The sequence below is a fragment of the Gavia stellata genome, unplaced genomic scaffold, assembly GCF_030936135.1.
Source record: "Gavia stellata isolate bGavSte3 unplaced genomic scaffold, bGavSte3.hap2 HAP2_SCAFFOLD_34, whole genome shotgun sequence".
NCBI classification, from domain to species: domain Eukaryota; kingdom Metazoa; phylum Chordata; class Aves; order Gaviiformes; family Gaviidae; genus Gavia; species Gavia stellata.
Window position 1 is genome coordinate 5,410,529 of NW_026776320.1, and position 21,406 is coordinate 5,431,934.

The window sequence follows — 21,406 nt, forward strand, 5'->3', positions numbered from 1 at the left end:
TGAACCGAGTTTGCCTAGTGGCGGTGTTCATTTCAGTTGAAAGGAATGTTGTCAGTGCTTTCATAAATGTTAATTGAGATTTGTTTGCAGCGTTAACCAGCGGAATGCCTCAAACCAGCTAGAATGTGCGATTCTAGAATAGAACGATTATTCTAGAGAGCTGGGCTTTTGTGACATACAGACATACAGCTGTGCAGTAAGTCTTGCTGGCTCACGTTTTCTGCACTTACACTTGGTTTTCCCTCTTTCTGTCATGAAGGTTACCATTAAGGGTATCGAAAGAGAGCTCATCTGCCCAGCATGCAAGGAATTATTTACCCATCCACTGATCCTTCCTTGCCAGCACAATGTCTGTCACAAATGTGTGAAAAAAATACTCTCTGCATTTGAAGACTCTTTCGCTGATGGAGGCTCTGAATCCTCTAATCAGAGTAGCCCTCAAATTCAAAGCTCTTCTTCCAGCATGGACAGGATTAGTAGATCAGGTACGTATCGGAATTTTTGCGTGTTTTCCTTATTTTATGTGTTCGACTGACTTGAGCCGAATTGCGTCTGCATTGGTAAAATGTCTTCCCGGTACTCCTGATGCAGTTAAAGAGATGACTTAGGGATAGTGCGAGTCTTGTTCATTCTGTGGCAAGAACAATGGGAATATTTTTAAGGACAGTGCACTCTATTTCATATATAATAGATCAGTCTTTGTGGCGTCCCGTAAATCTTTGTAACCATTGTATTTGTTTATTCCTGTATTTCAGTTACATTGAGATGCAGTAGCATCATGTTCAATAGCGTCGATGTTGAGGTGTAGATTTCAGCAGTTTTATTGCCTGTCAGTGGTACTGTTGAGGTGGTTCTCTCAGGTTTCGGCCAGCCTAAATTGAGTAGTTCGACTTCCTTCTGAGCCTCTGCAGACTTTGCAAATGATGGTTTTGTCCTACCCAATTCATTACGCTTACAATAAATCATTTTCCATAGACGATGGTTATTGCACGGTTGCAGAATTGGGAGACAGATGACTGTAAGAAGACTGCGCTAACCGCCTCTTCCAGTGTGGTCTGCTCTGGAAGCTTTAAGGAGCACTCCTCATGCTCTTTGTGATGTCACACTAGAAAGATTCTTACAGCTGTTGTGTAATCCACAGATGAGTTGTTCTTTTACACAGATACATCGAAAGTACTTCTTGAAAGAAACCTCATCTTGGCTTTTAGGCTTCCTTCTGACGTAACTGTCCACTTTAAAACCGCAGTCCGCAGTGATCTGGAAGAGTCGCCCACAAGACAAACCCTAAAGCTGTGTCTTGTATTTCGTATGTTACTAACGTTCATCATCCCCTTCCCAGTTTTCAAAGCTCAAATATTTTATTTCACCCACTTCTTTTAAACAACTCTTGAGTTGTTAGTACTGGTACTCTTTCAGGATCAGTTTGATAAGCAAATGCTGTGTTTGCTGTAGCTTGGCAGGTTGAGACTTGCATCATTTGAGGGAATCCCCAAACGAAATAACTAGTTGTCTTCATTACAGTCCTGTTTTCTGGATATGGGGTGCACAGCCCCACAATCACTGTTTAGCTCTGCATACATTTCAGCTGCTTTCTCAGCTCTCTCTACCTGCAGCGTTATGTGAAGTTTGAATGAAGAGAGCCCACTGGTGACTGCCATCTCCCAAATCCAAGTCTAGTCCCTTTTTTCTGATGGGAAGATACTCACTAAATACAGATGGGACCAAATTTCACTTTCTGAAGAAGAACCAATTTCAACACTAAGAATTCAGCTTGAAGTCATACCTCTATTTACAAATTAGTTATACCAACATGCAGTCATCTCAAGGGGATCTTAAAACCATGCTCCAGCTCGAGAGAATGGTTTTTTATTTCTTTGTAAGGGGAGGCTGAGAGGATACATGTTAAGCGTAAGCACTGGCTTAACCTGCTTCAGTAATACATAAAGGACTAATTTTGACAGTTGTGCCCTGTGGGTTCATGAGTGAGACATGGGGATGCACTCTCTGTTTGATAGCCTCAAGAATGTTACCCTGGAAATAGTTTTTGGGTCTGTGTGAGCCATCCCCTGGAACAGGCTCCAAAGAATCCCTAGGCTTGCGACTTGACTTGAGCCTTGGATCACTTTATTTTGGAGAAGAGGGGAAATTTGTGCATAGCTGTTTCGTAGGAGTGCAGCTTCTCTACTGTCCCCTTTTGAAATGAAAAGAGATAAGCTGTACCCTTGTGTAACCATGCAGATCTGTGGTTCCCCAGTTCAAGGTAGAGGAATCTCTCAGACATAACCGTCTCAGCATCCCCTTTGGTGTGCGGGGCTTACTTAGCAGCCCTCCTTTATCAAGGCCGTTCAGCAAGGGCCAAGTCAGCCTCTACGTATTTGGACTGAATGATTTGGCTGAGATTTCGTACTGGTGATATCTAGTTCTCTTGTTTTCCTCTTTAGATTTTTATGATGCCTCTTGGGGTAAGCCAGATAAGTTTGACTCGGCCAAAGCAAACTTCAGGGAGCTCCAAGTTGGCTATATTTGTCTGGGAATAACCAGTCTCACTCTGGGAATAGACATCTTACACTTCAGCGTGTTACGAAGCTGTTGCTCTCTATGTGGGCAGCCAGTTAGCCTAAAACCAACTGGTTTCCGGAAGGTTTTGTGTTTAGTCTTTTGAAAGGCTGCGGCTTGAGTGCATGCAAAACTAGACGAAGAAGATAGGATTGGAATAGCTAAATTAACCTTACCGTAGAATTAAGTTTTAGAGTAGTAGTTTGTAATGCCCCCTGAACTCAGACATTACACTACCTTGTCATGGCAAATGTATTCTCTTTGGCTTGGCAGAGTGCATATGAATTGGTATTGTACTGGTTTGGATGATGTGCTACGATAGTTTGAAATTGGTTCATAAATTCCTGTGCTTCTCCCTTTAAAATCTAAACCTCTTCTGTTTACACTCCTCCTAAATCAGGATTTGGTGTCTACACAGGCAGAAAACGTAATTCACTGACTCCTAGATCGAGTCTGTTTCCTTGTCCGGGTTGCCAGCGGGATACTGATCTCGGAGAACGTGGCATCAATGGCTTATTTCGCAACTTTACTTTGGAAACCATTGTGGAAAGATACAGACAGGCAGCCAGGGCAGCCGTTGCTATTATGTGCGATTTCTGCAAACCTCCACCTCAAGAGTCCACAAAGAGCTGCATGGACTGCAGGGCAAGCTATTGCAACGAATGTTTCAAAATACACCATCCTTGGGGAACTGTGAAAGCCCAACATAAACATGTAGGACCAACCACCAACTTCAGACCCAAGGTAAGTATCCCGTATCTTACAGAATTTGGGTTGCAGCATTTGCATATAGCTTCAGACATATCTGTGCAATGGTAGTTGCTTTTTGGGACCGTTGTTCCTTTTTTGACTATTGCTGTTATTCATTGAGTGAACCATAAGCTTTTGTTCTTGCTGACAGCATGACTGCAGTTTTGAACATGTCTGCCTGCACAGATGATTCTCCTGGAAGTTTCCTTCCCTCCTCGCACCTCCCCCCGAATCCAGCAGTCAATGACAATGGGATAGCTTATTGCATATTCTGCTGAATGACAGTCTTATGTACCAAGGTGCTAGCGAGACTGGTGTCTTTGGGCTTTTCACCATAGACTAAGATAACATTTGGGGCTTGAGAGTTGGTTTCAGAGATGGTTTGCAATTTTAGCTTAGTGTGTCCATATTTATGCTACTCACTTCTATTTTTGAGCCCTTTCCTGTCCTTTCTTGTATGTGTGTGCGTGTGTTAAAAGATGATGCTTTTAAAGCTTGACTGTTGGCACTGATGTCGTGTTCTCCTCCTTGACATGACACTGAAAAGCTTTCTCAAGAGCTTCTCTTTGGTAACATGGAGTAGATGGACCCAAATGTCTTTCAGTGCTCTGGAATGAGGCAAAGCATTTCTTTTTTTTTAAAACACACACGCACACATGTGCACAAGCACACCCACCCACACCCACCCACCCCCTTTTAGACGGTTTTATCTGTTGCTTGAGCTTGGAGTTGAGCAGCACTTTTTTTGCCTCTTCGAGCAGTTACTTCAACGTGTTCAATTTTTGAAAGATTACTTTTAGCAAACACCAGCTTTTTCGCAATGCTGTTTAAGCTGCTACTGGAATTAACGCTCAGCATGAACAACTTGTAATTGGAGTCAGACAGAAAAAATGAAACACTGGAGCCTTTTATCTTTAAAATGACTGTGACTGGGGGTGTGGCTGCATTTCATCTGTTGCTCCAAGAGCAATGGCTATGTGGCTGATCAGAGTCTAGCTTAAATTTAAATCATTACAGTATTATGTCAACTCCTGCCTTAAGACAGTTCGTAGTTGTTTCAAGAGATGCTGGCATGGACACAGTTAAATTTGGCAGCGTGGCTGTGTTATATATTGCATTTACAGCTCTGAACAGGAGTGTAGGGAGCTTGAGGCACGCAAACAACTTCAGGGATTAGCAAAATGGTTGATTGCAGTATGGAGGTTACATGATGTGTACACAGACATCGCTACAGGTTTACTCACTGTGAACCTCGTGAAACTGTGTGTGTTCATCTGCTGGCTTTCACTGGCATAGACAAATATAAAAGGTGGAAGATAAACTGAATATAAAGAATCCACTGATGAAATCAGATGCTGCTGTGGGGTGATTTAGTGTTTTGATGGTTTGTTGGCCACCTCAGTTTTTGGAAGTACACCTGCATTCTCTCTGCTCTCTTTTTTTTTCAGATTGTGATGTGTCCAGAACATGAAATGGAGAGGGTAAACATGTACTGTGAAATCTGCAGAAGGCCTGTTTGTCATCTTTGTAAACTGGGTGGATGTCATGCAAACCATAGAGTAACAACCATGAGCACTGCCTACAAAACCCTTAAGGTAAAAGTAAATATTGTTGGACCTGGCCTTAAGAAGGGGAAAAGTACTGAGCTTCTGGTGTAAGGGCAAACTCCCTGTGGCAGGAAGCCAGGATGTGTGTTTAGAGGACACTGAATTAGTCATGAGGCATGCTGTTGTGCAACATCTGTTAATATCTATATTAGTGTGACATAGCGCACTTCTGAGAAACTGTATTTTCTATGAGACTTGAAACATAACCTCTTAAAAGTCCTTCCACCTTGTTTTAGCCAACTAAAGTATAGCAGTACTGACCAATGCAAAAGGTTTAAGCAGTTTATACTTTACAATCTAGCTTTTTTCAGGTAAGTGTCCTTGTGGCTTCAGAAGCACTCCTGAAAAATTTGCATTGGAAGTATCTGTTGGGACCTTGTATGTTTCTGAAGTTGCATAGCTGTTAATTCGCAGTACAACAGGGAAGACTTGCAAACATTGCTTTGTTGTTAAAGAATGATTGCTTCTACCTCCTCTTCTTCCTTTTCTTCCTCTCTTGCTCACAAGAAAAAAAAAAAGGGGGGGCAGGGGTGGGGGAAGACCAGACCAGCCTGCCTTGTGCTCTTTGGCCTCCTTGCCTGTTTGCAAGGCTTTTCCTGTACAGCTGTTAACTCTTGCAAGTCAGGAAATGCAGAGACACTCCTAAGTTCATGCTTTGAACCACTCATTCTTCTAGCAAATCTTACTACAAATGAGTTAATAACTAACGTGGCTTTTCTGTAAGTTTTAGTAACGTCCTGAAGCCTCATGTTCCTAGCCTAAGAGAAGGTGACACTTGTGGCTGGGGAAGACTGAGCCAGCTGAGGCTGTTACCTCTTGTCCTTAGAGGCTGTTACCTCTTGTCCTTAGAGGCTGTGCCCCCAGTCCTGCCCACATCAGTGGCCTGATGTCCCTGTGCAGTCATTGCGGGTCACTGAGCAATTCTCCGCAGGGTTGCTGCTCATAACTGGTGGCAGGCTGTTGTCCTTGTAACTAGATAAAGCGAGTGCTAGCTGGATGACCTGCCTGTGCTGGTTGTCGGTTTGGGTGGGATACCCTTCTTCTGCTAGCTCGCTGTGTTGTTTTAACAGGAGAAGCTTTCAAAAGATATTGAGTACCTCATCAGTAAGGAGAGCCAGGTGAAAGCTCACATCACACAGCTGGATCTGCTGCTGAAAGAAACAGAGGTAAGAGTGTCTTCCGTGTTGTCTGGGGATAGCCCTTGCAGGGACACAGCAGAGACTCAAACTGTTTTCACTGAAGTGTTTCAAATCCTTTGGCTTTTTTCAGTTAGCCAGTAAAACAATTTCTGAACAGTTTGTGTTAGTCCTGAATCACAAATGGTAAGATCTAATCCTGACAGTGTTGGAAATATGGGCAACATACAGAGGGAAGTTAAGTTTTGGGTGCTGCTGTAAATTTAATTGAAAGAAAGCTTGTTTGATACCTTAATCAAAGAGAGGTGGGTTAGACTTACAGCTCTTGTGTATTAACGGTGCTTCACAATTTACACTGGCTGTTTGCCGCCTTGAGGATGTTGCAATAAAGTCAGAATGAAGAGTAAAATCTCCCTGCAGAAGAGTCAGAGCTGGGAGCTCACGTACAAGCTGAAAAACACAATGGCAGAAATTGCAGGAGCTCCTGGCCCTGCCTGTATCTTGATAAAGATTGTCTCTGTGCTTTGTAGTTCCTTTTATCCAGGGCACTAGTTAGAGGTGACCCTACAGTTCTGAGGGCATATGTGAGAAGCTGGGCTGGACCCCCATCTCAGTGTGGTTGGGGAAGGTGGAGGAGCACCTAGCTCTTGGGCATGAAGACTTCAGAAACTGACCTGTTTTTACAGTGCTTTTCCATGAGCTGTTTAGACACGTGCTATGCGTAACTCAAGACATAATCAGAGGAATACTTTCCTGCTCTTCGTTCTCTGTGTTGATCCAGTAAACGCTTACTAGCTTGGGTGCAGTGCTGATCACATTTTCAGTGCTGATGGGCATAACAAAGCTCATTAGTCTTGTCTGTCAAATGGATGACTAGATTGCTGTGATACCTTGAACAACTTGAGGTATGTTTCTGTACGCAGCCACAGTGCTGTGGAATCTGTCTAAAATGTCTTTTGTTCCCTCCTAGTGCAACAGTGAACGAGCTAAAGAAGAAGCATCTCAGAGCTTTGAGAAATTATCTCATGTCCTAGAAGAGAAGAAGTCCGCAGCTCTTAGGGCAATTGAAACTTCTAAGAATTTAAGGCTGGAAAAATTGCAAACGCAAGCAGAGGAATATCAAGGGCTCCTGGAAAATAATGGCCTTGTAGGATATGCTCAAGAGGTGCTTAAAGAAACTGATCCATCTTGTTTTGTTCAAACAGCAAAACAGCTTCATGACAGGTATCTTAATTATCTTCTGTTTGAAGTACAGATACTGTTCCAGGATGTCTGGTCAGTCATATTCTTTTGACACCTGCTAGCAAAGTACTGAATGCAGTACCTTGTATTGCAAAGGCTCAGAGATGGTCCCAGTACCGTTCAGTAGAAATTGCTACATTACAGTGTGCGTTAAGAAACAGCAGTCAGGAGGGGCTCTGTCCTGTGACAACACGTGGCCTTGTTCAGTAGGACTGCACTGGAAGGGTAGCCCATTCAGCTCACTGACACATTCCTTAGCTCAGAGATTGTATCGGGTATTTGCAAGTTAATCTCACAGGTCTCTTCTGGCTTTAAAGTCTTTGATCTTAATAGCTGTTCTCCATTAGCGCTTCACATCTGTTTTGTTCTTTGAACATAATGCCCCAAATTGTTAAAATGCTCTACCAGCTGAACGATTACCTCTTCATTATCTTTACACTGATACCTTTACACTGCTGTACAAAAGCCCTTAAATTTTGCATTTGAATTCTGTCTAGAGAGACAGAAGTTTCTGGGAGACATCAGTATGTACATGAAAACAGCACTTTTTATAAAGCAAAACCTAGCATTTTTAGTTTAAGGAATGCACACATGTGAATTCCCTTTTCTCTGTTCTGCCATCCCTTTGCTTCTGTGCTTTCAGAATCCAAAAAGCTACTGAATCTCTGAAGAGCTTCAGGCCAGCAGCTGAAACTACTTTTGAAGACTTTGTGGTGGACATAGCTAAGCAAGAAGAGATCCTTGGTGACTTGTCCTTCCATTCCAATGGTAAATTGCGAGAGCATCAGGTCTTTCTCAAGTTACGACTTGAAGGGCTTCTCTGGAAAGAGGCAAAACTTATGCAGGGCTGCAGCTGCAGAACTCAGTCTTGTGACTTGCATTGTCCCTTCTGTCTCTGTGATCCACAAGGCATTACCTGGCAGCAATGCTAGCTTCAGCTTTGAAAAAGAAGCTAAGATGCCGTTGCATTCAGTACCAGTTTACATTGGCTTCCAAAACATTGTAGTTAAGGAATACTAGGTCTTCCTAGAAGCTTTTTGTTAACATGACAGAAAAGAATAGGCTTTTAGATGCTTTTTTAGCTGCCAGCAAAAATAAATAATACAACTTTCGAAGTAAAAACAGAAAGTAAGGGATTTATGTAAGTGCATGAATGGAACCATCCTCATCTGTACTCTTTAACGGATTGAGTCAGATTTCTGCCCCCACCCCCACCCCCCCCAAGTGCTATAGCCACTCAACAAAGGGCTTGTATGGTTAATTCTAAAACAACATATATTTAAATTTGAGGGTTATTTTCTCCTGAATCTCTGGCATTCCAGGTCTAGAAATACCAGAAATCAATGAAGAGCAGAGCAGAATGTACAACAAAGCTCTGATCAGCTGGGAATGCCCTGGGAAGACAGACTCAGCTGATATCTATGTTCTTGAGTATCATAAGCTTAATGGAGAAGAGGAGAGTGCGACGTGGCAGGAGATCAAAGTTTGCAGCAAGAGCAAAGTAATATCTGATCTTGATGATGACAGCTCCTATGCCTTTAGAGTTCGAGGATATAAAGGGTCCATCTGTAGCCCTTGGAGCCGAGAAGTTATTTTGCGTACGCCTCCAGCTCCAGGTATTGGGTTTTCTTATGTCCACAAGGTGTTGAATCTGTGTCTGTCGGTGTTAAGAGCTGTAGGTGGTTTCCAGTAGTTCCCAGACTTCTACTCTACTGTTACCGGTTGCGTAAATGTTTAGAAGCACTGTTAACAAACAGGTTAAGTAGGTGGCATGCTGAGACCGTTTTAGCTTGCATGACGTTCCCTTAGCCTTTAAAAGTGAGAAATTCTGATGCCAGCATGACTGAAAATGTAGTTTATAAGCACAGAAGGCCAAATACTTAACTAAGAGGAAATTTTTTTGGATACTGTTTTTCAGTTTTCAGTTTTCTTTTTGATGACAAATGTGGGTACAACAGTGAACATCTCCTGCTAAACCCAGGAAGAACCTCTGTGGAAAGCAGGGCTGGATTTCCTCTACTGCTGGGATCTGAGCGCATGCAGGTCGGATGCTACACAACCCTGGATTACATCATTGGCGACACCGGGATTGCCAAAGGGAAGCACGTCTGGGCTTTTCGTGTGGAAGCCTATTCATACCTGGTGAAAGTGGGAGTTGTTTCTAGCAACCAGATACAGAAATTGTTCCATAATACCCATGATGTGACCAGCCCAAGGTAAATTGCAGACTCTTGCTCAATACATGTTTTATATAAGGAGATGGCTTTTTAAAAAATAAGTTAAGAGTGAGTCTGGTCGCAATTAGTACACAAGGTGAACCTAACTAGTGGAAAGTATCTTGAAGGATATGCTGTAAGCAGGTTGTCCTGTTCATCCCCTGCTATTAGCAGAAAGGTGTTGTAATTATCCAGAGTCCTATTTTCATTCTTTTTGGGAAAGAAATGAGGTTCCTATAGATGTCAAGATGTGCCAGTTAAAGCAAGAAGGTAAAAAAAAAGCATCACTTGCAAGATTGAAGCAATGTTTAATTGTCAATAGTAAGACTCTGCCTTAATTTCCTTAGCATACTAGGTTTGGCAGCCATTCAGAGGTACAATGTTCACTGTGTGTATCTGTGTATCTTTGCTGTAGCTTGCGTCACGGTGGATTCCAAGTCACTGGCTTATCCCAGGCTATACACTTGCATATGGTACTGGAGTGCTACTGTTCCCAAGCCAAAGTACAGTGGACAAACCAATAAAAAGATTTCAGCTCTGAAGTATGGTTGTAGTAAGCCTGGATGTGTCTAGGAACTGCAGGCTGGGAAGCTATCTCCTGAGGACTCTTAACTTTTTCAGGAATGTAAAAAATGTATCAGCTTCCTCCTGTGTAACATACTGAAAGTGTAAGAACGCCTGTGTCTTGAGCTGCTTAAAGCCAGACGGAGGCTTTTTGCAAAGTGAGAAATTAGATCCTGATTTCCTGATTTCTTTTTCCTTATCCACACAAATACCTGGAAAACTTTGGCTGACACAAATCCAATCTCCCCCCAGACATCCCAAAAATGCAAACCTAGCTAGGGATTGTCGGCACAGAAGAATGTGTGCTTCTCCAGTGTGTCTTCATCTGGTGACAGAAGTAGGGGGCAAAAGCATGTAGACTGAACAAATCTGGCCACAAACTTTCCCCAGTAACCAGCTGGGAAACAGGGGTTCATGGAAACCTCCAGGCAGAGCACTTTAAAAAAAACCAAACCACCAAACCAAAAACTTAAACCACTACTTTTTGTGTTGTGAATTTTAAAGACAACGTAATACAGCAGTGGTGAGGAAAACTCATAGGACAACAGTCATGTTAAATGTATTTACTCGTGTCATTTAACATTATGTAAATGAAGTTAAACATACCTTGTCTGTAATCATTAGTCATAGTCGCTAAATTACTTTTCAAGTTAACTAATTTGCTATACCTGTAGGTTCATTAATGATTACCTAGCATGAGTACATTTAGATACATCCGCTCCTTAGTAAAGCCTTGTCCTCGTTAGCGTTTAGCTGTTATTTATTGTCTGAAGTGGCCCAAGTGAGTGTTCTCCACCTACTAAATGCGTCTTCCCTCCTGGCTTAGGTATATTTTTACCCCACAAGGTTTTGCAGGTGACCATGTGGTGTTTCTTGTCTTACAAAAATGTTTTCTCCAGTTCACATCACTGATCCCCCTTCAGAATTTGACAAAAGCAAATGGTTGGTTTTCTGTTCTAGATACGAGCAAGACAGTGGTCATGACAGTGGGAGTGAAGATGCCTTCTTTGACTCACCACAGCCTTTCACACTGGTCACTTTAGGCATGAAGAAGTTCTTTATCCCCACAACACCTGCTGCCCCCAAGGATCCAGCGAGCAGAATCCTTCCCCTGCCATCGTGCTTGGGCATCTGCCTCGACTGTGACAAAGGCAAGGTGGGGTTCTACGACGCAGGCCGTATGAAATGCCTTTATGAGTGCGAGGTGGACTGCTCTGGCATAATGTACCCAGCATTTGCCTTAATGGGTGGTGCAGCAGTTCATCTTGAGGAACCTGTCACAGCAAAGTACGGGGAGTACCACGACGACATCTAGTGCAGTGATCTCTTCCCATTGCTGTTCTGAGGTGGAAGACGAGAGAGAGCAGAAGAATTCTACCTTAGTTTTCACTCCTGATTAATTACATTCTGTCCACATGTTGCTTACAAGCCTCTGGGTCATGCTTTTTTTAAACAAACGGTTCAGACACGTCCCACACTAGTGGGAAATGTTCTTCCAGGAACTCTCCTGCCTTTCTTGTGATCTATGCAATGCTTTTCTCCACAGACTTTCTTCCCAGGGGGAAGCAGCGAAGAAGTTTGACTAGCAACCAAAATTACTCTTCGGGGGTAGAAATCTACCTTTTGTGTAACGTAAATCCTTACATAGTCAGTTTTGCATTTAATGAAATCAAAGCTGACAGCGTGTGATTGCCATTCTCCTTTCAAGAAATCTGCCTGAATGCCTCTGAGGGGTCAAATGCTTTCCAATTAACCCCTGAGCACCAGGGGTTGGGCCCTTCAGCACGAAAGAACATTTGCAAAAATACAGTATAAAGCAGGGAGAAATCAGAACTGCAGCTGAACGTTTAGGTTTTATTTGGAAAGAGGAGGGTAAACTAGAATCTGATTGCATGTCATATACCTTTAATGTGACTGTAAGCTAAAACTCTAATTCTGACACCTGGTGTCGTGTAGTTGGTGGCATAATGGTAAGTTTCTTGACTCTTCCAGGCTTTTACTATAGGCTATATAAAAATATATAAAGTGCAATTCTACCTTAAACATCAGACTCACTTTAGAGTCCAAAATCAGAAGTGTTTGCATGTGTGAGTAATTGTACCTGGTATTTAGGCAAAAGCATATGAGTTACTGACATCAGTAATAATATGTGAACTTTTAAAAAAACATCAGGTATTTCTTTTAATACTTGTTTCTATAAGTTAATTTTTGGATCTAGTAGCAGCTTGGTTTTTTTAGTAAGAATGTTAAAAATGCACTGATTAAGTTTTGAGACCCGATTTCTGCCTTAAAGGATGTCTCACCTCAAATTTCTGTTCCTCTCCTTTTAAAAACTGTATCACATAGTAGTTTTGCGTAGAATCATAGAACCACAGAATGGTTTGGTTTGGAAGGGACCTGTAAAGATCATCTAGTCCAATCCCCCTGCCATGGGCAGGGACATCTTTTGCTAGATCAGGTTGCTCAAAGCCCTGTCCAACATAACCTTGAACATTTCCAGGGATGGGACAGCCACAGCGTCTCTGGGCAACCTGTTCCAGGGTCTCACCACCCTCACCATTAGAAATTTCTTCCTTCTATCTAATCTAAATCTCCCTCTTTCTGTTTAAGCCCTCTTTATATATTGAAAGGCTGCAATGAAGTCTTCCCTGGAGCCTTCTCCAGGCTGAGCAACCCCAACTCTCTCAGCCTTTCTTCACAGGGAAGGTGTTCCAGCACTCTGACCATTTTTGTGGCCCATTTTACATCTCCCAGTCTGTACTGATACTGGGGATTGCCTGGGCCCGAGTGCAGGACCTTGCACTTGGTCTTGGCGTATCTCACAGAATCACAGAATCACTAAGGTTGGAAAAGACCTGTAAGATCATCAAGTCCAACCATCAACCAACACCACCGTGCCCACTCATGAGGTTCACATGGGCCTGCTCCTCAGGCCTGTCAAGGTCCCTCTGAATGGCATCCCTTCCCTCTAGCGAATGAACTGCTCAGCTTGGTGTCATCTGCAAACTTGCTGAGGGTGCACTCAATCCCACTGTCTGTGTTGTTAATGAAGATACTAAATAATATTGGTGCCAGCACAGACCCTTGAGGGACCCCACTCGTTACTGGTTTCCACTTGGACATTGAGCTATTGACTATAACTCTTTGGACGTGGCCATCCAGCCAATTCCTTATCCATTGAACAGTCCATACATCAAGCCCATCTCTCTCAAATTTAGAGATAAGAACGTTGTGGAGGATCGTATCAAAGGCCTTACAGAAGTCCAGGTATATGACATCTGTAGCTCTTCCCTTGTCCACTCGTGCAGTCACTCCATCACAGAAGGTCACTAGATGAGTCAGGCATGATTTGCCCTTGGTGAACCCATGTTGGCTGTTTCTAATCACCTGCCTGTCTTCCATATGTCTTGACGTATCTTCCAGGAGCATCTGTTAGGTGATCTTACTGAGCATGGAGGTGGACTGCATCTGTTTATAGAAATCTACGTAAAAAAACATTTGGGTACTTGCACTGTTAACTTGTGTTGTGGAAAAATAAGGATATAAAGTGAAGGATGTTTCTTATACATACTTGGTGCTTTCTAATTTGGGGATATGCTTTCTAATTTGGGGATAGTGTTGCATCTTGATGAATGTGTGTGAAGTATGCTTACTAAGTACGTGTATACAGCTGTAGAGCTATGAAACGGGACCTGAAAATCACAATACACTTAAATGAATGTAGGTCATAATGCAAAACCTTTGTGTGCTTTGCTGTCTGAACTGTTGTACTGATCTGACCTGGAGTACACCCCTCCAGTGTCCTCTCTCTTAAGCCCCTGTCCAGTGGCCACTGTCAGAAGAAATTGGCAGAAATGGTAATCGGCAGAAGTTCCATCTGCGACAGAGTGCGCCTGACAGCCCTTTTGGGGCTAGAAAGGCCCGGCAAGAGCAACTTCTTGTCTGGGTCTCACCCGCAAATGTTTCTGCCTTAGTAAGGCTGCGTGGAAGTACATTCCACAGCTTCATTATGCACTTGTGTGAGAAACACTTTGATGACCCAGGCAGCAGCTGTGAAGCAGTGGATATCTTCTGGAACTTCCTGTTGCAGGAGAAATGGCAAATTGTCCCTCGCTAGTTACCATTTAGGTAATTTCTTTTTGTAATAGATGGTTGTCATAGCCTTTCTTTCCTATTATGCCCTCCCCTTCATGTTTCCTCTTGCTGGATGGAAGCCATTCTGTACTGGTGAGCATCCTGCTGCCCCTCTCTCTCCTCTTGCCTTCTGAGACTGACTGAAGGAGCCCTCCATACAGACACTCTGTTGTTGTGAAGGATGACAAAATGCTGGGTTTTCCTTCTTTCCATAGTCCTGAAACCGTATTTGCCTTTTTGGTCAATACCGAGTATTAAGCTGACATTTACCAAGTTTCTTCTGCAGTGTTTTCCACACAATCCTGATGGTGAGTTGTAAACAAGCTGTGCACATACAGGGTTTCCCCACCTGGTGTGTTCTTTTGCATTTGTTAATACTGAGTTTCATCTGCTCGTTTACCTGGTCACTTAGTATTGGCTTAAAGCTATAGATGATAGGGTTGAACTTTCTCATTTGTTGTTCCCAGACCAAATCTCTTTCCACAGACAAATATATAATTTTTGATTCCTCAGCTTCAGAAACCGGTCTAAATTAAGGGTTTATGTCATGGTTAGCATGCCACAGTTCCACATTTGGATTCTTTATAAGCATCTGGACCAATACCACCAGGCTTTGGCCTTTCATTCTTTCATGGAAATACTCATAAACTGAACACTATCTTAGCTATGACGACAGTCTCTCAGACTCATTTATTTTAAAAAGATTAAATTTTACTGGTTTGACAATATAGAAGTAAAAAATTAAAGATTGAGGGTTTTTTTTCTGCTATAGCTTTATCTTACATTACTTTAAGATGTGCTCTGCTATGCAATTACTTATTCTCCTGGACAGAGACTGACGCCACTTTAAACATTTACCTACCTTTTGATATGTCTGTTTGTATCTATCTCATTCTGAGTTTAAAAATTGATTTGGCTTTTGGTGTCACCTGAATACTTAGGATGCATTCATTACAGTACTCTATGGTGCTTAGTCCAGCTTATTAAATAAAAACACACACTGTCAGAGGCACTGACAACACACTGTCAGATTTTTTCCGCTACGATGGAAGTGTCACCTTTCAGAAATACAGTTCAACAGTACTTGCCTGTCCAGATACTTATTTTTCCAGAACAAGTTTCTTCCTACGAAACAGCACTTTACAATGTAGACTAAGCTAAGAATGGTGTGGTATTGTGTGGATCTTTGTGCAATATAGCTGTTTGGTGACTACTGTGTGATTTGCAAAGCTTCATGCAGGTGTGAATCATGTAGACACTTTTTAGATGTCTAAAGCTTGAACAAAAAGGCCTTGTTTAAAAACATTCTGACATTAAAAAGGCAAATTAGGAAAATATGTCAGGAGACAAATTGGCTACTCCATCTAGTGAATTGGCTAAATTACAACGGCCTTTGCAATCTTCCCTATTGGCTTTAGAAACTAACCAGTGGCTGTTGTCAAACATATTACCAAAATGGGAAAAGGTCAATGTGGAAGACCATGAATTTCGTTGTAGATGCACTCGGTGTGGCCCAAGATAACCTATCTTTGGTTCTCAGTTGTATCCAGGCTCAACTGTGGGCGCAATCAGTGGCCGCTTCAATCATAAGAGAGGGTGAAGAAGGCAATCTCCCCACCGAGATTCGGAAAATAATTTGAGATAGTGCCACTGATTTAGAGAAAAAACTCCAGTCCTGGTGGAATTTGGTAAACTTTACCCACGATCCCATCACAAGTACAGCCACAACTTTTGTATTAACTAGACATAATGTTTCAATATATTCCATCTACCCTGTTATTGCATTAGGATTGAATCACAATGGAACCATACTCTATCCATTTGAACATAGAGTATGGGCCCAAGAAGTGGGACAGAAATGGCAAACTGTGGATTTGGATTCTTGTATTGTACGAGAACAACAAGGGTTCATCTGTGAAGGTAATGCAATCAGAGGTCAGGATATCTGTTTAGATACTGAACAAAATCATTTTGAGTCATTTTGAAACTCGCCCTGACGAAAACCCTGAAACACTGCTTATATAGATGTATGGGTAAGGGCTGTGTATGTTTGAGAACAGCTTGTGATTTTATATCCGTAGATGATGTAGTTATACATACTAGGAATCACTCCAATTTTTGTGTTTGCAATTTCACTGAAATCACGGGATGTGATTTTTCTTACTTGGCTCCAGTCACATCTCACCAGCTCTTGCAATCGAATTATACATGAACTCAGGAACTGTTGCCTGCACCCATTGGAATGAATCTCACTTTAGTGAAACAATTGCTACAACAACCAGGATTTAATCAAAATTTTGAAAAAGGTCAAGGGAAACAGACACAGAACTTTAATAACTGTTCATCACAATGTGGAAGAAATACACTGTGTTTTAGAGAGGGTGGAAAAGGTGCGGAACATAAATGGTGGGACACTCTTTTCGGATGGTCACCTACTGCTACAGGCATCCTAAATAAGTTATGCCACCCCATCGTTATTCTCCTGATACTGATTTTGATCAGTCTTGTTTTCTCAGTAATACTACATATCATAAATTGGAGGATGATGAATCGATTAACTCGTTTGGCATCTATACTTGATGCACATAATCAGCTTAACTGATTAAAATGAACGTATTGAAATAATTTTCAAAACTTTCACAGGGGGGAACTTTTGTAAATACTCTGATTTTTAAAAAAAATAATCAAGAATTAATCATATAGAAAGGTTAAATTTGATTAATCAATAAAATAATAAAATACAAATGCATATGTTAGGATTGTTCCGTTAGAAACAATAACCATAGGAACCTCACCAGGGAGTCGCTGTTCCATACTAAGGAACTAACAGTAATGAGATGGAACGATGAAGAACTGAATAGAAAAGTCTGGTTTGAGTCCCGTGACAATGTGACCTGATATGCACCAATGATGCTGCTTGGAAAATTCCTTACCTTTCCCATCTTGATTCAAATATCAAGAATGCCAATCAATAGATATTCATAGAAGTAACCATTGATTATTTTAAGGATGGATATTGATAGAATAGTATAATCCAGAGAGCGATTAATAAAAATTAAATTTTATATATTCTGTATGAAGGTAACGAGGTATGACTTATCTGTGATTTCATCATAAACTAACTGCTGAACAATGTAGCACTGTGAATAGGCAGGATTTGCTTGTCAAGAGAATGATAAGTTGTAGACCTGGTCAGGAAACCGAGGAAAACTTAAGAAGATTCCAAGAATGGAATTTTGCAACCAACCTGAGCAAAGATGGCGTTCAACTAAAGGACACCATGAGGAAGACTATGGACGACCACCAGAGGACCTTAGACGACCACCTGTGTACCTGAAGGCCCATGCCTCACGAGCTTTTACATATATTAACGAGTTCTCGGAAATCGTATGAATATGTTAATTGTTTCCTGGAAATATGATGAATATGTATACTTTGATTGTATATAACTTTTGTAGCAGAGAAACTAGGCACGCACACGTGGTGGAGTGATCCCCTGTGCGTCCAGCGCTGCAATAAAGAAGTGCCTGCTCACCCACATGCAGTGTATACATGAGTTTTTATATTACAGATTTGTAACAAACTGGTATTATTTTTCAGCTCACTATGAAAGGGAGGAAAGATTTTTTGCCACAATACTTCCTTGCAGATAAGGATAAGCTGAATGAAAATATTTGTATTTGCTCAACATGACCTTTTGTTTTGAATCAGAACAACAATAAGCTCTGTTGCTCAGAAATGGGGCTTCTGGGGCTAGAAGCCAAATTCTCATACAGATTCCCCTGGGCTGACCCCACCACTGCTGAGTACAACACGTCACCTCTGGAAGGTGGATGCACTTACACATACAGCAACAGCTCTGCAGAAGCTGGGTTTAAGAGCCCTTACTCCCGCCTTCTCTCTACCCCACGCACCTCCCTCCACCACACTGACACAGCCATTGCAACGCCACACAGGGAACCCGAACGGGGAAGCGACCTGGTGGAAACAAGAACCTGAAAGAAGCTGCACGTTCTTCCTCAGCATGTCACGTACTTGAGACTGCTTCTGAACATAGGCTCAATTATAGCAAAAACATTTCAACTGACAGAAATTGGGTCCTACCACACCAGCTCAGGTAGGTTCCCGAGACTGTCATCGTGGTGGCTGCCGCAATACAAGATGAACACTCATACATGTCGTTAGCCATTGGATTTTCAGGTGCTTCTCCCAGGATCAATAGCATAAAACTCAAAAATTGTTCCAGAGCAAAGGTGCACATATTTTTGAGAAGATTACTTTGATCTAAACCATTTACTGAGCTCACTGCAAATGCAATGCTCAGCGCTCCCACTTATTTGAGTCTGTATCCAAACAAATGCTTTTAAAGTACACAGAAAGATAGGGAAAAATATGGGAGAAGCATTTGTTTGAGGTCTACCCTACGTGAAGTCTAATGTGCAAGGAAGGTAAGACTGTTTTTTTTTTTTTTTTTAAAGACCGGAATACCTCTGCTGCTCCTGAGGCAAAGGAGATTGTCAGAAAACAGCTGCCAAAACACAGTGCAATGACCAGAATAGGAACAGGAGGAACTCAAAATGACAGGAAGCAAAATGTGCAAGACAATCTGAAACGGCGGAAGGTGCCCAAGTTAGTAAGTTCCTCAGAAACTTGTTGTCTAGGTGCAGAAAAACTAAAAAAGACCTATCCTGAAAAAGAGAAGAGCCCTGTACCTAGAGCACAATATTCTATTATTCTGTCTTTAGATATGAATCAAAGGGGTATATTTGTAGAAGATCAAAGAGGAGTACTATCTTGTTCTTGTCTGTTTGCCATTTGCATGAAGGGATACTGGGGTTTGGACACGGAATTTTCCCTGCAAACAAGACCTTGACTGAATTTCTCCGTCCTTCTGGCAGATCCAGGTAGCTGTTTCAGGAACACAGCGGCAGAGGGAGGGGGAAGAGGAAAAGGAGAGGAATGCTTTTTAAGGGTAACCACATCGTAGCTGTCAAGTTTTTAAAAGGTAATGTGCATGGTGACTGCATCAGCTGCCATATGACCCATCCAGCTGTGCCAAATGCGAGGTAATAGGTAAAAAACCTCTCACGCACTCCCCAAATTTGCTCCCAACCTCGACTGTATACCTTTTATGACTCATGATGCCCCAAATATGTCTCAATTTCTGATGATTTTTTGGGGGCAGGATCTTAGAGACACGTTGCTGAGCAAAAGAGTTGCTGCTCATAAGGTATTTTATAAACCCAGTAGAATAGCATGGTGTCGCGGTTTAAGCCCAGCTGGCAACTAAGCACCACACAGCCGCTCACTCACTCCCCCCAGGTGGGGTGGGGGAGAGAACCAGAAGAGTAAAAGTGAGAAAACTCGTGGGCTGAGATAAAAACAGTTTAATAGGTAGAGCAAAAGAACACTGCGCGGAGAAGCAAAGCGAAAGAAGGAATTAATTCACCACTTCCCGTCGGCAGGCAGGTGTTCAGCTATCTGCAGGGAAGCAGGGCTCTATCACGCGTAGCGGTTGCTCGGGAAGACAAACGCCATTACTCCGAATGTCCCCACCTTCCTTCTTCCTCCCCCGGCTTTATATACTGAGCATGATGTCATATGGTATGGAATATCCCTTTGGTCAGTTGGGGTCAGCTGTCCCGGCTGTGTTCCCTCCCAACTTCCCGTCCACCCCCAGCCCACTCGCTGGTGGGGTGGGGTGAGGAGCAGAAAAGGCCTTGGTGCTGTGTGAGCCCTGCTCAGCAGTAACTAAAACATTCCTGCTTTATCAACATTGTTTCCAGCCCAAATCCAAAACACAGCCCCATACAATCCAAAACACAGCCCCATACTAGCTGCTATGAAGAAAGTTAACCCCATCCCAGCCAAAACCAGCACACATGGGAAAGACCCCAACAGTAGTAGGTGATATATTATGCTTCTGAAAAAGTAGTTTTTTCCTCTTGATGATGTTTGAAAAATCCACATATCACTTTTCTCACTGAACGTAGCCGAAGCCAATACTGTCAGAGCAGGAGCGGGGAGTGGGGGAAGGACAGAGACAGAGAGAGAAAGTCTGATCAGTGTGGGCTGGTCCACAACAGAAGAAGGAACCAACTACTAAATAGATCTCCTAATTTCCAGAAGGATTAGGTCTTACTGGAAAAGACCTCACAAATGGGTGAAGCATTGCCACCAAACCAGAATTCTCCTCTTTGATTCACAATGAGCACAGGAGGTTGTGAAGAAAGCAGTGAAACACAGAAAGTGCTGTCGATTGACTTTAAAAACCCTCCCACGAATGGGACAACAACAGTACTTTATAAGCTTGGTCATAGTAATAATTTTTGAAGAGGGTACTGAACAGCATGGGGCAAAAGAAGGATGGGAAAGGACAGTCCAGTTAGGAGACATGTTCTCAGCTGTCTCTCAGACCCCCAGATACGAGGCTAGCAAGACATGCGACAAACACTGAAAGTATCCTGAAAAAGGCAGATTTTAAAAAGCGTACAGAGAAATCTAAGCTACTCATCTCAACACAATTTATGAAACATTCTCATAATCAAGCAATACAGGAAATTCCTTCCACGAACGGGGAAGACAGTCTAAGCTCTCAGTAACTATGGTATTGGCAGATTCACGTCACACCAAGCCAACTCATGCCAAAAAAACCAAACAAATCCAAAACAAAAAACACCACATGAAAAACAAACCAAGACATTCCCAAGCACCCCAGTCTTCCATGTTCCCCTCACTGCACTTCTATGAAACATCTCACAAATCAAAGAAAGTTAGCAGAATAATGCTCTTCATCTAGTACAGAATATTTCTTTAACTTTTTTAACAGTATATGAACATGTCCAAGACTTAAAAGCATTACATTTTGAACTACACAGTGCCTAAAGAGCACAGAAATAAGAAAACTCTCTTTCTAGAGTAATTTCTACACTGCAAAGCTAGGAACCAATTTTTTTAGCAGTGCAGTAAATGTCGAGAATGTATCAGACTGTAAACGATGCCAAATGCCACTGAAAACACTTAGGACACCACTTTCTGTTATTGCTATTCAGTGTATATTCATTCTGTCACATAATTACCATCTGGAGAAGCTGCACGTTCTTCCTCAGCATGTGACGTACTTGAGACTGCTTCTGAACATAGGCTTAATTATAGCAAAAACCTTTCAACTGACAGAAATTGGGTCCTACCACACCAGCTC

At 42.3% G+C, this 21,406-nt stretch overlaps 1 protein-coding gene across 1 annotated transcript; it reads left to right on the plus strand.

The window, feature by feature from the left end:
• Positions 1-262: 262 nt before the first annotated feature.
• On the plus strand, positions 263-11,386 carry LOC132320884 (E3 ubiquitin-protein ligase TRIM36-like). The gene is made up of 9 exons (XM_059834514.1): positions 263-489; positions 2,979-3,300; positions 4,755-4,901; positions 5,984-6,079; positions 7,020-7,273; positions 7,935-8,059; positions 8,614-8,907; positions 9,210-9,507; positions 11,032-11,386. Exons 1-9 carry the CDS (start codon positions 464-466, stop codon positions 11,384-11,386), a joined length of 1,917 nt encoding a protein of 638 aa, XP_059690497.1. The 5' UTR covers positions 263-463.
• Positions 11,387-21,406: the final 10,020 nt, after the last annotated feature.